At 49.6% G+C, this 12,806-nt stretch overlaps 3 protein-coding genes across 3 annotated transcripts in view; 2 read left to right on the forward strand and 1 right to left on the reverse strand.

Moving 5' to 3' along the window:
* The window catches only part of LPCAT3 (lysophosphatidylcholine acyltransferase 3), a 35,648-nt gene extending 33,023 nt beyond the window's left edge, over window positions 1-2,625 (forward strand). The window contains exons 10-13 of the mRNA XM_081083187.1: window positions 786-933; window positions 1,012-1,170; window positions 1,887-2,015; window positions 2,221-2,625. Of these exons, the coding sequence (XP_080939313.1) occupies window positions 786-933; window positions 1,012-1,170; window positions 1,887-2,003 (424 nt within the window). The 3' untranslated portion in view covers window positions 2,004-2,015; window positions 2,221-2,625. The remainder of the gene's footprint in view (window positions 1-785; window positions 934-1,011; window positions 1,171-1,886; window positions 2,016-2,220) is intronic.
* A 241-nt stretch (window positions 2,626-2,866) lies between these two features.
* EMG1 (EMG1 N1-specific pseudouridine methyltransferase) lies at window positions 2,867-7,366 on the reverse strand (the record flags this gene model as incomplete). The annotated part of the gene is made up of 6 exons (XM_081083189.1): window positions 2,867-3,141; window positions 3,471-3,620; window positions 3,697-3,755; window positions 4,062-4,203; window positions 4,316-4,417; window positions 7,199-7,366. 6 exons carry the CDS (start codon window positions 7,364-7,366, stop codon window positions 3,028-3,030), a joined length of 735 nt encoding a protein of 244 aa, XP_080939315.1. The 3' UTR covers window positions 2,867-3,027.
* An 11-nt stretch (window positions 7,367-7,377) lies between these two features.
* On the forward strand, window positions 7,378-12,806 carry PHB2 (prohibitin 2). The gene is made up of 9 exons (XM_081083188.1): window positions 7,378-7,877; window positions 7,998-8,082; window positions 8,371-8,450; window positions 9,603-9,787; window positions 10,108-10,237; window positions 10,350-10,453; window positions 10,874-10,951; window positions 11,512-11,597; window positions 12,457-12,806. The coding sequence occupies exons 1-8, from the start codon at window positions 7,751-7,753 to the stop codon at window positions 11,590-11,592; spliced, it is 870 nt and encodes a 289-aa protein (XP_080939314.1). The 5' UTR covers window positions 7,378-7,750; the 3' UTR covers window positions 11,593-11,597; window positions 12,457-12,806.

The raw sequence follows: 12,806 nt of genomic DNA on the forward strand, positions 1-12,806 counted from the left end.
ATGGACTTGTCACTTCTGTCTTTTCCCACTTTGGGCAGAACTTCCAATCATTCTCACACATACCCTTACACCAGGGGTCCTCAAACTACGGCCCGCGGGCCACATGCAAATACAAATATTGTATTTGTTCCCGTTTTGTTTTTTTACTTCAAAATAAGATATGTGCAGTGTGCATAGGAATTTGTTCATAGTTTTTTTTTTAAAAAAAAAAACTATAGTCCAGCCCTCCAGCGGTCTGAGGGACAGTGAACTGGCCCCCTGTTTAAAAAGTTTGAGGACCCCTGCCTTACACACTTGTGTCTCCACTCCTACCCCCCCCCCCACCCCCCCGCCCCATTTCTGTAATTATTTGAAAAACGAAAGCAAAATGTCTAAGTGCCTTGAGTCCTGGGTTTAACCCCAGTTCAGCCACTGGTTTTATGTTCTCTATTGTTCTGTTTATAAAGTCTTTGTTTATTTGTCCCATCACTAGAAGGTAAGCAGCACGAGTAGAAAACTGGTCTCCCCTATTCACTGCAAGTCAACATCAGGCACTAGTCATTTAAGTAGTTTGCCCAAGTTCACCCAGCTAAGCCTTATGTCTATTTTCTGTCTCTAAACTGAGTGAACTTCACTGCCTTCCATCTCTAAAGCTAACCAGGCAGCACTGCTTCCCCTGCCCCAGGTGGGCCCAAGTGGGAGCCGGCCACCACCACTGCACTCCTCAGGGTGCTGAGAACCCAGAGGCGGATGGTGGGAGTGCAAGAACTAGTCTGTAGCTCATCCTTACCCATCCTTTTCTCTAGTTACTTCTTCAAACGACTCAAGTTCCTTGGAAATAAAGAACTCTCCCAGGGTCTCTCATTGCTATTCTTGGCCCTCTGGCATGGCCTACACTCAGGATACCTGATCTGCTTCCAGATGGAATTCCTCATTGTTATCGTGGAAAGGCAGGTAGGCCTTAAGGATACTGGGTGAAAGGGGACTACGAGAAGAGGCAAGGTCCTGATTACCTCTTCTCTTCCTCCCCAGGCTGCCAGCCTAATACGAGACAGCCCAACCCTGAGCAACCTGGCTTCCATTACTGTCCTACAACCCTTCTACTATTTGGTGCAGCAGACCATCCACTGGCTCTTCATGGGTTACTCTATGACTGCCTTCTGTCTCTTCACATGGGACAAATGGTTTAAGGTAAGTGAGGGCCTGCTTGCAAGGATGGGAGGGAACCACTGAAACCTCGGGTAGTAAGGGATATTATATACCACTAGGGGCCCGGTGCATGAAATTCGTGCACATTAGAAGGGAATTAGAGGATGCCCTAACCGGTTTGGCTCAGTGGATAGAGCGTTGGCCTGCAGACTCAAGGGTCCCAGGTTCGATTCCAGTCAAGGGCATGTACCTTGGTTGCGGGCACATACCCAGTAGGGAGTGTGTAGGAGGCAGCTGATCGATGTTTCTAACTCTCTATCCCTCTCCCTTCCTCTCTGTAAAAAATCAATAAAATATATTTTTTTAAAGGAATTAGAGGAAATACTTTAATATTGCTATTTGCCCTTTCTCTACAATGGAAGTGTCAGAGATGAAAGAAAATTAGTAAAATGTATATGAAAATCTCCCTCCTGTCAGAGTCCAGGGCGCGTCGCGGGGCCCAAAGTTCCCCGCCCACCCACACACACCTTGAAATCATGCGAGACCCAGCCGGTCCCACCTCCATCAAGCCCCACAGGGCCGGGGGCGCAGCCTCAGGTCCGGTCAAGCCCTGCGGGGCGGGGAGTGCAGCCTCAGGTCCCCCTGCACCAGGGCGGGGGGCGTGGCCCCAGCATGACTGTGTGACAACCATTTGCATATTAGCTCTTTATTATATAGGATGCCCTCAGGCTAACTCAGTGGCCTAAATCTCTCCACAGGTGTATAAATCCGTCTACTTCCTTGGCCACGTCTTCTTCCTGAGCCTATTATTCATATTGCCTTATCTTCACAAAGCAATAGTGCCAAGGAAAGAAAAGTTAAAGAAAATGGAATAATCTATTTCCCTGGTAAGTTAACATCCAGGTTACAGGATAGAGCAATAGACTTGGGGGGGGGGGGGGACAGTGTTAGAAATTTGGGGTGAATCTCAAGGTAGTCTGACTTCTAGGAAGCAGTATTGGGCACTAACGTGCCAGGAAGAAGCTAGATGGGCGGTAGACCAGGAACTAGAAGAAATAACTGACCAGCCTTCCCATCAAATTTCTTCTGCAGGTGGCCTAGAGCAAGACTGGTGCAGAAATGACTTGTCTCCCTTTCTACACTCCACCCTAGAGCACAGAGAACACAGAAGCCAGGGAGTAGAAAGACATGGCACTCCCAGCTGTGCCTCTGCTGACAGCCAAGTCTTCATTTGGGCCAAAGGGGAAACTTTTGTGGGAGGAGTAGAGGGGCCCATGTCTCCCCTCTGGACTCCCCCATGCACGTTGCCTTATCTCTCCCCCTCTAGCCAGGAATCTGTTCTGTTTTTCTTCTGCCAATTTACTATGATTGTATATATGCCGCCACCACCACTCCCCCCATGGGGGGGTGAGAAGGGGCATAAGGCCCTGCCTGCTCCACTTTTTCTACCTTGGAACTGTACCAGATAAAAATCACTTCTGTTTGTTCAATTTTTCACTGCTAGCATTCCTGGCTGCTTTCTTTCAGACAGTTCTCCGTGCTTGCCATTGCTGCAGTAATCAGGGCTATCTCCTTGAGAGCACAGTAATCTCAGAAGTTTGGCGCTAAAGCCCACCTGCAAAGCCCGGAACCAGGCTGCAAACACTGTGACCTCACACCTTTCCCTGAAGTCTGAGGAGAACGAACAGTTTACACCTTTAGAGACTAAGTTTAGAAATCCTCAAATACAACCAGGTTTGCAAGAACAGTGTTTATAAGATAAACAAATAGCAAATGTACATTCAGCCTTGGCTTCCACTAACCCCAGTCTTGGTTCAGGAAGGTCATCATCCAACAGGGAGTTAGAAGAGTCAAGGGATGCAATGTCAACAGTCTCTGTTTCAGAGCAAGGTCCTACTGTCAAATGACCCTCCATACTTCCTCAAAGGCTGTGGTAAGTTTTGCGCAGGTTAGAGCAGCAGAAAGGGGGTAGTTGCTGATGGACACCATCTTCTCTGTATACTCCACATTGAGCTGAGGAGAGAATAGTTCTGTCAGCCAACTCTAACACTCTGTAATAGGTTCAGTCCTTTAGGGCAGGAAAATTGGGCTGAGCTCTTATTTCACTGTGTTAATATCAAATTTGTATGAAGGGTTAAGATGGTCCTAGTTCTGACTATTAAAAATATGCCAGCAGTCCTCAAAAGATACGTCCTGGGGCAGGTTAGGGAACCCACACTTGTCTTTCAGCTCTTTGACCCTCTATTTCCCAACTGATGAGGACAAGGATCATCAAAATGCTAACTGCTCTTGGGATTCTGCACTAAGCTATGAAGAATCTAAGAACTGAACCTGGACCTTACCTTGCCATGGGCAAAGGCCCCCACCACAAAAACAATAGGGTCGCTGCTGGGGACCAACTCTCGCACATCACTGACGACTGGGATGGAAAAAGAAGTGCCAATTTTCATACATCCAACTGGGAAGTGATCTGACACTGGATTTTTAATTACCTAAAGTAAAAGAGAAAAATGAGCCCCAGAAAGGTTCTCAGAACCCTTCTCCAACCAGTAGGTGTCAATACTTCACCTTTAAGAGCTTCTGGGGGCCATCAGCTGCTCGAACACTGAGTTTGTGTAAAAGCTGAACTAGGGCGAAAAGAAAAGTATTCAGAGCTCAGTGGAGACCACATTTCTGCCCATAATCTAACCAGAAAAACCCATGGTCAGATGGCCTTATAGCTATGCTGTACCCCTAAAATGTTATGTGCAAGCAGTTGTCAAGCACATGACTAGTTATATACTGATAGGTTCGCTCTCCCTTTTTTACTCAGCCAGGAACCCATGTAGGCTTTACCCCTACACATGGAAAGTGATGAGGAGTCCTTGTTCTAAGATCAAGCATGTTCCCTCTTCCCTTCTTCACTCCTAAAGTTTAAGTCCTAAAGATCTCACCCATGAGGCCACAAAAGCGGTCAAAGGTTCTGGGGATTCGAGTCTGAGGGTTCACTTCAATCAGCACATTCTTCTGTGTATGGATGTAAACCTGCAGCAAGCCAGCTCGGTTCAGGGGACTGTCCATCAGCATCAGTAAACTCTGAGGGTGGCAAACACCAAGGCACAGTCAAGACTGCAGAGAAGTAGCACGCATCTGTCTCACCTTCCGTATAAAGGCTCAAGGGGCTGTGAGGCGCTGTCCCTGGAGTTACCTGGTGAGCTATGTCTGGTCTCACTTCCCCCGGGTCCCGTCCATTCTTCAACAACATAGACTTGTGCTTGTCACAGTTTAATAGTTCATATGTCTTCCCTGCCTGAAGAGGGAACATGACAGAACGTAAGCAGTTTTACTTAGCCCAGTGATTCTCAAAGTGTGCTCCCCAAACCAGCAGCAGCATCTGGAAACGTGTTACTCTAGTCAAATTCACCCTAGATTTCCTAAACCAGAAGCTATGGGGGTGGGGGCCCAGCAAGACTTCAGGGGTTCACTGTGTGACCACATTTACTCTCCCCTCCTTTCCTTCACTCCTCCTTCCATACCTGATCTTGGAAAAGGGATGAAGGCACAACCTGTGATTTCAGATGATTTAAACTTGATTTAATTTAAAAATCTGTGGCTATTAGGCAAAGCTGGTGTGAGATTCTGGAACCAGGTGGAATAAAGTTAATGAAAAAGGCTGAAAGCTTATCAAGGCATACCAATTGTGATAAACTGGGCAAGATATATATGGTCATTACGCTGTTTGCTTATAAAAACCATGTACTGAGTGAAGAGCTGCACATCTGAACTAGAAGTGTGAAAATTCTAATGATGAAGGAGGTCGTTTGATCAAGAAATACTTCTGTCAAAAGTAAAACAAAAATAGGAGGGGTTGCTCCTAGTTGTAAAGGTAAACGTAAAAAAAGAAAATTATGCTGAAAAAGTGGGAACTGAAACACTGAAGGGCAGTGATTACATATGAAACTGCTTTGTAAACTGCAGAATCCTCAAGTATCCACCAGGAAGAAATAATTCTGGAATAATAGGAGTATGAGAATGACTGAGGAATACTGTATACTAGAAAATATACCAAGTAGGAGTTTGATACTAAAGATCTGTCTGAATCCATCTGTAGCAGCAAAATGAAATAACTGCAAATTGCAACTTGGAGTCCTAAGGAGCATTAAGATAAAAAACATACCATTAAGTACAAATGCAGGTTTTGAAAGGCTAAGCTTTTATGTATCAGTAGAACATTTGTATGTCTGACAACATCGGAAGATATACAACCCAAAAAAGTGGGGAAGAGGCACATGGACTTTGAAATTAAATGATAACTGAAGTAACAATGTCACAAAGCAAGCAGAGAAAGAACAAAGGCCAGGAACTAAGGCCATGGGACACTTAGTTATAGAAGAAAACCTCTCGAATAAAAGAATCTATTTTTAACCCATTAGTAAGTTATAAGGAGGGTTTTTAATGAAATAGGATAGAAAATATCAGAGTACTTCAAATGTAATAATGGTGACGGTTTATGAAACTTGATTTTTAATTGTGGTATGTGGTTAAGCTTGAAAACCAATAAGAATGAATACCATGTGTATTCACTTTCTATAATTGGTATTGGAGATGTAAGAATTTTTGAAACTTTCTCTGCCCTCAGAGAGAGCCTTCTAGTTACTTCAGGGAGTCATTTCTATAAGCAAGTAACATTTAACCTATTAATGAATGAGCAGCATAAGAGGATCAATAATTGTTAAGTGAATGCACATTAGGTAGGAATTAATGAAGCAAAGAACTGAGTAAAAGGAGCTTCCAGATAGAGAACCTTGTATGCAATGGCTTCAAGATACAAGAGAACTTCATGCCTTCAAACAGCTTAAAGTAGGCCAGTGAGGCTGGAGTATGAAGAACAAATGCAGAGAGCAGGCCCAGAGGAGGCTGGGAGCAGCAAGAGTTACCAGCACAAGGAAGGCACGAGGTAGCAGCACCGAAGATTTCAACCAGCTATGATTCTGTCACCCTTGGAGTGCCATTAATGACAACTTAACCTAAATTCTTCCAGAGCATACTATAGGAATTTTAATTTGACCGTGCCATTTCCAACTACTTATTAGGTAACGTGGAATCAGTAACAATAATAACTAATTCCAAGTGACAGACATTATTCTAAACCCCTTATACATACTGACTCCTTTAATCTTCCCAGTAATCCATCAAGGTAGAGACTACTATCATCCCCAAGGGACACAGGAAGAAATGGAGTGGTTGAGTGACACTCAGAATTAATAGTTTGGAAAGGTAGCAGGAAATTAAGTGAGGGATAAATAGAAGAACCTACTTAGGTTAGAAATATCGATTACAGAGGAAGAAATATCGATTTTAATAAGTTGGGGGAGGAGGGTAGATGGCAACCCTAATAAAGGGTCAAAGTGGTTGAGGAACATGAAAAAGAATCACCCCGTAGATCACTATGAAAACATACTGCTTTTAAAGCACTTTCACTGCACTCTCCCTGTAAATATTAACTGAGGGCAAATTTTTCTCAACATAAAATAAGTATAAGAATCAAGATTAAAGTCCAGGTCTGACTTCCAAACCAGTGCTATTTCTTCTGGGCCTACTCACTGAACAAATTTAGCTGTAAACGGTGAGAGAAACAAGAAAGTCAGGGGGAATGAGAACACGGACAATTTAAAGACAGAACTGCCGGGTTATTCAGAAGAGCCGGAGGATAGGTAAGAAAGTGTTTCTCGAAGTGGGTAGGAATACAGAGCGTGACAGTAAACACCTTTTCTAAAACACCAAGTCCCTACGAATAAAAGGAAGGGCCGACTACGCTACCGGAACCACCTTTAGAAACTCCCCTCCCGTTAGATGAGTTTCTGCCGCAGGACGATCCTGGTGAATCAACTGGAAGCGAGGACGTGACGGCTGGATTGCGACTCCGCAAGGGAAGAAGAACGCGAGGACAGCCAACCCAGGACGCCGAACCAGAAGACCGCCACCTCGGCCGCTCTCCCGCCAGAAGCGTGTTTCGCTTCCCCGCTCTCCCGCATCCCCGGGGTCCCGTCCTACCGCTACCCCGGTTCTCCGCCTTCTCGGCCCGTGTTACCTTGACTGTCTCCAGACTGGCCCCTTCCAGCACCACAATCAGCCTACGGCCTCCCATCTTGCTTCCCGCCCCAAGTCGGGGCCGCTTGGGCGCCACAACATCCCAGTCCTGTTCCTGGTCCCCATCGCGACGCTCACGAGGCTGGAATCCACCACTGGGTGCAGCCATCTTGCAAGCCGGCCGGAAGTTATGTTCGTATCCTTAGAGCCCCACGCGCTTCCTAATCGAAAACTTCCTTCCGGCTACCATTTTAAAAGCAGGCGCTGGGAAATGGCGAGGTCTGGCTGCCTGGCGCTCCCGAGGTCTCCCTGGGAGGGCCGGGTTTCCGGGAGGGGCGGGACTTCCCGGTGCGCACTTCCGGTGCGCCCGGTTCGGGTCCCCCGTGGGCGGGGGGGGAGGGTTTAGAAGAAAGCGCACTTCCGGTGCCCTTTCTCCTGCGAGCACCTGGGCCGCGGACCCTCGTGTGCAGGGTGCGGTTTCTAAACTGGAGTCGGGTAGAGGCGGGCCGGCACCCACTCCTGACCTTTGGGGCCGCCGGTCTCAGGATCGGACATGGCCCAGAACTTGAAGGACTTGGCGGGGCGGCTGCCCTCCGGGCCCCGTGGCATGGGCACGGCGCTGAAGCTGTTGCTCGGGGCCGGCGCCGTGGCTTACGGGGTCCGCGAGTCCGTGTTCACCGGTGAGCCACCTCCGCCCGCCCCCCGGACTCCTCCCCTCCCGGGCCCTCCCGGCCTCTGAGCCCCTCGCCCCACCCGGGGCCAGCGCGTACCCGGCCTGACCCCCACCCCTCTCCCCACAGTGGAAGGCGGGCAGAGAGCCATCTTCTTTAATCGGATCGGTGGCGTGCAACAGGACACCATTCTCGCCGAGGGCCTCCACTTCAGGTAATGGCGGGCAGAGCGGACTGACCCTGACCCTTCACCCTTGAACGCCGCCCCGCCCGCGGCTGTAGTAGGACTTGCGGCAGGATTGAGCTGTACTCGCCCTTCCTGACGCCGTCTCCCGGAGAGTGGGTGCTTCCGTAACTGCAGCCGCACGTGCGTGTTCTCCAAAGGCAGACGAGGGTCCCCCCGCCTGTGGTCGCCAAGGGGAGGAGCAGGCCAGGAAGCACGTGGCGAGGGACTCCAGTGACCCCGCCGCCTCCTGACAACTGTCTGTTCCCTCTCCTCCAGGATCCCCTGGTTCCAGTACCCCATCATCTATGACATCCGGGCCAGGCCACGGAAAATTTCCTCCCCCACAGGCTCGAAAGGTAGGTTTGGACGCTGGGAAGGCTGGCAGGAGCCCCTCGGGGAAGACGGTGCTGCCACAGCTGGAACTAAAGTCCCTGCTTCTGCGGTTAAAGCAGAACATCCTGGGCACGCTGTGTGTTTGCACTTTTTAACTGACTGTTCCTACCCCCTAACATAAATTCAGTGAGAGCACGGTTTGTCCTTCACTCCTGGGTTTTGTTGTTGTTGTTTTAGCTGCTTGACTTAATGGTATCCCCTGGTATGCCCTGTCCTGGGGAAACTTGGTCCCATTCTCCACTGGTACACTGGTTCCTCCTATTCCAGCCATGGGCAAACTACGGCCCGCGGGCCGGATCCAGCCCGTTTGAAATGAATAAAACTAAAAAAAAAAAGACCGTACCCTTTTATGTAATGATGTTTACTTTGAATTTATATTAGTTCACACAAACACTCCATCCATGCTTTTGTTCCGGCCTCCGGTCCAGTTTCAGAACCCATTGTGGCCCTGGAGTCAAAAAGTTTGCCCACCCCTGCCCTAGACGTACCTAGAAGCTGTGCCTTTGGGATTCCCCTGATCCCTCATCTCACGCACACGCACACACACACACACACACACACACAGAGGCATATTCACACTGAGGCAAGTAGCTCACCTGTAATAAACGTTTTTGTACTGTTTTTAGTGCCGGTCACTTAACATTCATTCCCTACTATAGTCCGGCCCTCCAACGGTCTGAGGGACAGTGAAGTGGCACCCTCTTTAAAAAGTTTGAGCACCCCTGCCCTAAACCCTAGTTCCTGGGAATAAAGAACTCATAAAACACAGTCCTCATCCATAAGCCCTCATGGTCTAGTAAAGAAGACAGGTGATTATTTATTATAGCGCCTACGGTAGAGGTTGCGAACAGTTACAGTGGCAAAGAGAGGAGAGGAGAGGTTACCTTTGTTAGTGGAGGGGTTGTGGATAGAGAAGGCCTAACACCCTTGTGGACAAGGATGCATTTGGCCTGTGCCGAGTCGCATCTTGTCGGCCTGATTCCTCTCCTCCCTGCAGGGGCGTAGCGGGCTGCACGATATTACGTGGAGGAGACAGGGTGTGGGGAAGGGTGCTTGGCGGAGGGGCCAGATGAGGCCCCATGGCCTTGGCCAGCCACTGCTGACCTCACTCTCAGACCTGCAGATGGTGAACATCTCCCTGCGGGTGCTGTCTCGACCCAATGCCCTGGAGCTTCCCAGCATGTATCAGCGCCTAGGGCTGGACTACGAGGAGCGAGTGTTGCCGTCCATTGTCAACGAGGTTCTCAAGAGCGTGGTGGCCAAGTTCAACGCCTCACAGCTGATCACCCAGCGGGCCCAGGTTGGAACCCGCTCCCATCACCATCCGCACAGTGTCAGCGTTTTCCTCCTAGACCCAGGGCACTGGGTATTAGGAGAGGCAGATTATGAGGGAAAGGTTGGGACCCCAGGTCCATTTCTACCTAAAAGCGTCACTAATGGCCACTGTGGGGAACAAGGAGAGCCAAGACTAGCACTCAGTAGGTACTAAGGAAGGGTTGGTGAGTTTTCTGCCTTTTTCAGAAGATCTGATATTCAGATGGTCACAGCAACCCACCTTCCTTTCAGTTCTCCAGTCCCCTCGAAAGACCTTTCCCTTCCCCTCCTCCCCCCGACCCCCAGGTGTCTCTGCTGATCCGAAGGGAGTTGACAGAGAGGGCCAAGGACTTCAGCCTCATCCTGGACGATGTAGCCATCACGGAGCTAAGCTTTAGCCGAGAGTACACAGCTGCTGTAGAAGCCAAACAAGTGGGTGAGTTACCAGAGGAGTGGGTCAAGGGTTTCTGAAAATGCAGGGGGGGCGGGGGGGAGGGCCATGGGGTTTCTGACACCTCACATCTGTGACCTGTTGACTCCCACCACAGCACAGCAAGAGGCCCAGCGGGCCCAGTTCTTAGTGGAAAAGGCAAAGCAGGAACAGCGGCAGAAGATCGTGCAGGCTGAGGGTGAAGCTGAGGCCGCTAAGATGATATCCTTCTGCTGGAGAGATCTCAGCTCACCCCTGAGGCACATTGCTTTCCCATCCTCCCTTTTCCTCCCTCATGGGCTGGCTGATGAAACTAAGGCGAATGCGATTCCGTGCTCTCTGGGGGGTGGAGTTCTCAAATGGGATCTGAAATCTTAGTGGGGTACCTGAGCTTGGCTCCTCACTGTAAAGCAGATCAATAGCATTGCTGGCCTTACCTCCATTTCCGCTGCTGCCTCTAGTTCCTGGCAGCTGCCTACAGGGGGGCCCACAGGTGAGGACCAAAGTAAGACTACGCACGAGCCACCTGAGCGCAACCTTGGATCTGACAGCCCAGAGGAGAGCTGGCCTGACGGGAGGAGTAAGGACGGGGCCAGAGAATGAGACTTGCCTTGTATGAACCCTTAACCCCTCCCTGCTCACCTTGGGGAAGCACTGGGCAAGAACCCAGGCTACATCAAGCTACGAAAGATCCGGGCGGCCCAGAACATCTCCAAGACGGTGAGTGTAAGAGCCTAGTATCCCTCGGGGCTTCCTGGGGGCAGTGAAGTGTGGTGGTTAGAATCGTGCTCATTCAGGTTTCTGCTCAAACTGTCTGACACTTCCCATCATCAAAAACAGTTTCTCCAGCCCTGGCCCGTTCTCTCAGTGGTTAGAGCCTCAGCCTGTGGACCAAAGGGTCGCCATGTACCTCGGTTGAGGTTCTCCAACTGCAATAGGGGCACATGCGGGCAGGAGGCAACCAGTCCATGTATCTCTCACATCAGATGTTTCTCCCTCCCCCTCACTCTGGAAATCAATGGGGAAAATACCCTCGGGTGAGGATCAAAACCAACACAGTTCCTGTGGATTCCCTTCACCTTTTGCTCATGCCTCTGTTACACTAGCACAGTCACAGTTGCTTGCTGCTCTGGGTCCGTGTGTGAGAACAGAAACCATGTCTTTCTCATTGTTGCATCCCTGCTCCTAACCCACGTATGTCCCGTCTGTGGTACTGAATGCCAGAATAGGAATGGAGGCCTTGCTTAATACACGCATCTGTCTTGTTTCCTGCCTGGTAGATTGCCACATCACAGAATCGTATCTATCTCACTGCTGACAACCTTGTGCTGAACCTGCAGGATGAAAGTTTCACCCGGTGAGAGATGTGTCCTACACAGTGGGGGGCCACAAAGAACATGGGGTCTAAGTCCAGTCTCTTGGGCTCCGGAGCCAGTTACTAGCTTATTCCTGTGACCTTTGAAAGACACCATTCCTCTGGACCAGAAGATAGAAAGTGTTGGTGACTTGAATCTCATATGATTGGTTTTATGAGAATAGGATTATTCATGTGAAAAACATTTTCGCTCTGGCCAGTGTGGCTCGGTTGGTTGGAGCTTTGTCCTGTACCCAAAAGGTGGCAGGTTTGATGCCTGGTCAGGGTACACATGGGAGGCAGCTGACCGATGTTTCTCTCCTTCCCTCTCTCTCAAATCAATTTTTTTAAAAAAAGGGGGGGTGGGCACTTTAATTGTAAAGTTTTGTCTACTGACAAGTGGTGAAAGATGGTATTCAGTTTTCTTACTCAGGAGCCCTAACATTGCTGCTCTGGGCATGGAGGGTGCTAGGAAAGGAGAGGTGAGAGATGGCAGTGCCGAGAAGACTAGTCTCCTTTCCAGAGCCTAAAGTCCTGGCTTCCGGCCCTTTTTCTCTTGGGAGCACAGAGGGTTTAGAGCTAGGTGAGGCCTGAACTGAAAATCACCTCTGCATTTTTCTTCTCTTTTTGTGTTTCCTGTTTATCTGGTGACCTGGTGTCCACAGGGGAAGGTGAGTTGATGGTGCACCCTTGTTTCCATGGGGTCTTGCAGCTCATCTCCCAGTACCTGCCTTCTCCCCACCACCTAACCTTCCTCACACCCCCCTAATCAGGAAGGAGGGTGGTCCCTGTGGCCTTGAAGGGAGTGGCCGTGGTGCCGTTCCTCTCACATTTATGTCTTCTAATAATGTCATCCATCTCCTTTCCACAGTGACAGCCTCCTCAAGACTAAGAAGTGAACCTGCTGACCAGGAACTCCACCCCCAGCGGAGAAGTGGATCTGTTTCTGCCCTGGTGTTTGAGGAGCCGGCTTGGGGTCCAGCACACCCCCACCCTGCCCCCAGTATCATGTGATGGTCCCCTCTGCACCTGTCCTCCCCCCCTTCTCAGATGAAGACTGACCCATGGTCGGGAACGACTTCCTCCTCCCTGTGTTGGCAGGGTTGTTGGGACAGTGTGTGATTTCTCAGTGATTTCCTGCAGCGTTGGCTCCTCTCAAGGTTGGGAGGCAATAACCACCATCCCAGGAATTCTCAATAAATTTTTATTACTGAAGCAAAA

This window comes from Myotis nattereri (assembly GCF_964212035.1).
Source record: "Myotis nattereri genome assembly, chromosome: 2".
Classification (NCBI taxonomy): Eukaryota; Metazoa; Chordata; class Mammalia; order Chiroptera; family Vespertilionidae; genus Myotis; species Myotis nattereri.

Bases quoted from the DNA above. Each gene is read 5' to 3' on its own strand.
- PHB2 (XM_081083188.1), top strand. From the start codon at position 7,751: ATGGCCCAGAACTTGAAGGACTTGGCGGGGCGGCTGCCCTCCGGGCCC. The intron at 9,788-10,107 runs GTTGGAACCCGC...CCCGACCCCCAG, and splicing joins TGATCACCCAGCGGGCCCAG to GTGTCTCTGCTGATCCGAAG. The intron at 10,454-10,873 runs ATATCCTTCTGC...CTCCCTGCTCAC, and splicing joins AAGCTGAGGCCGCTAAGATG to CTTGGGGAAGCACTGGGCAA.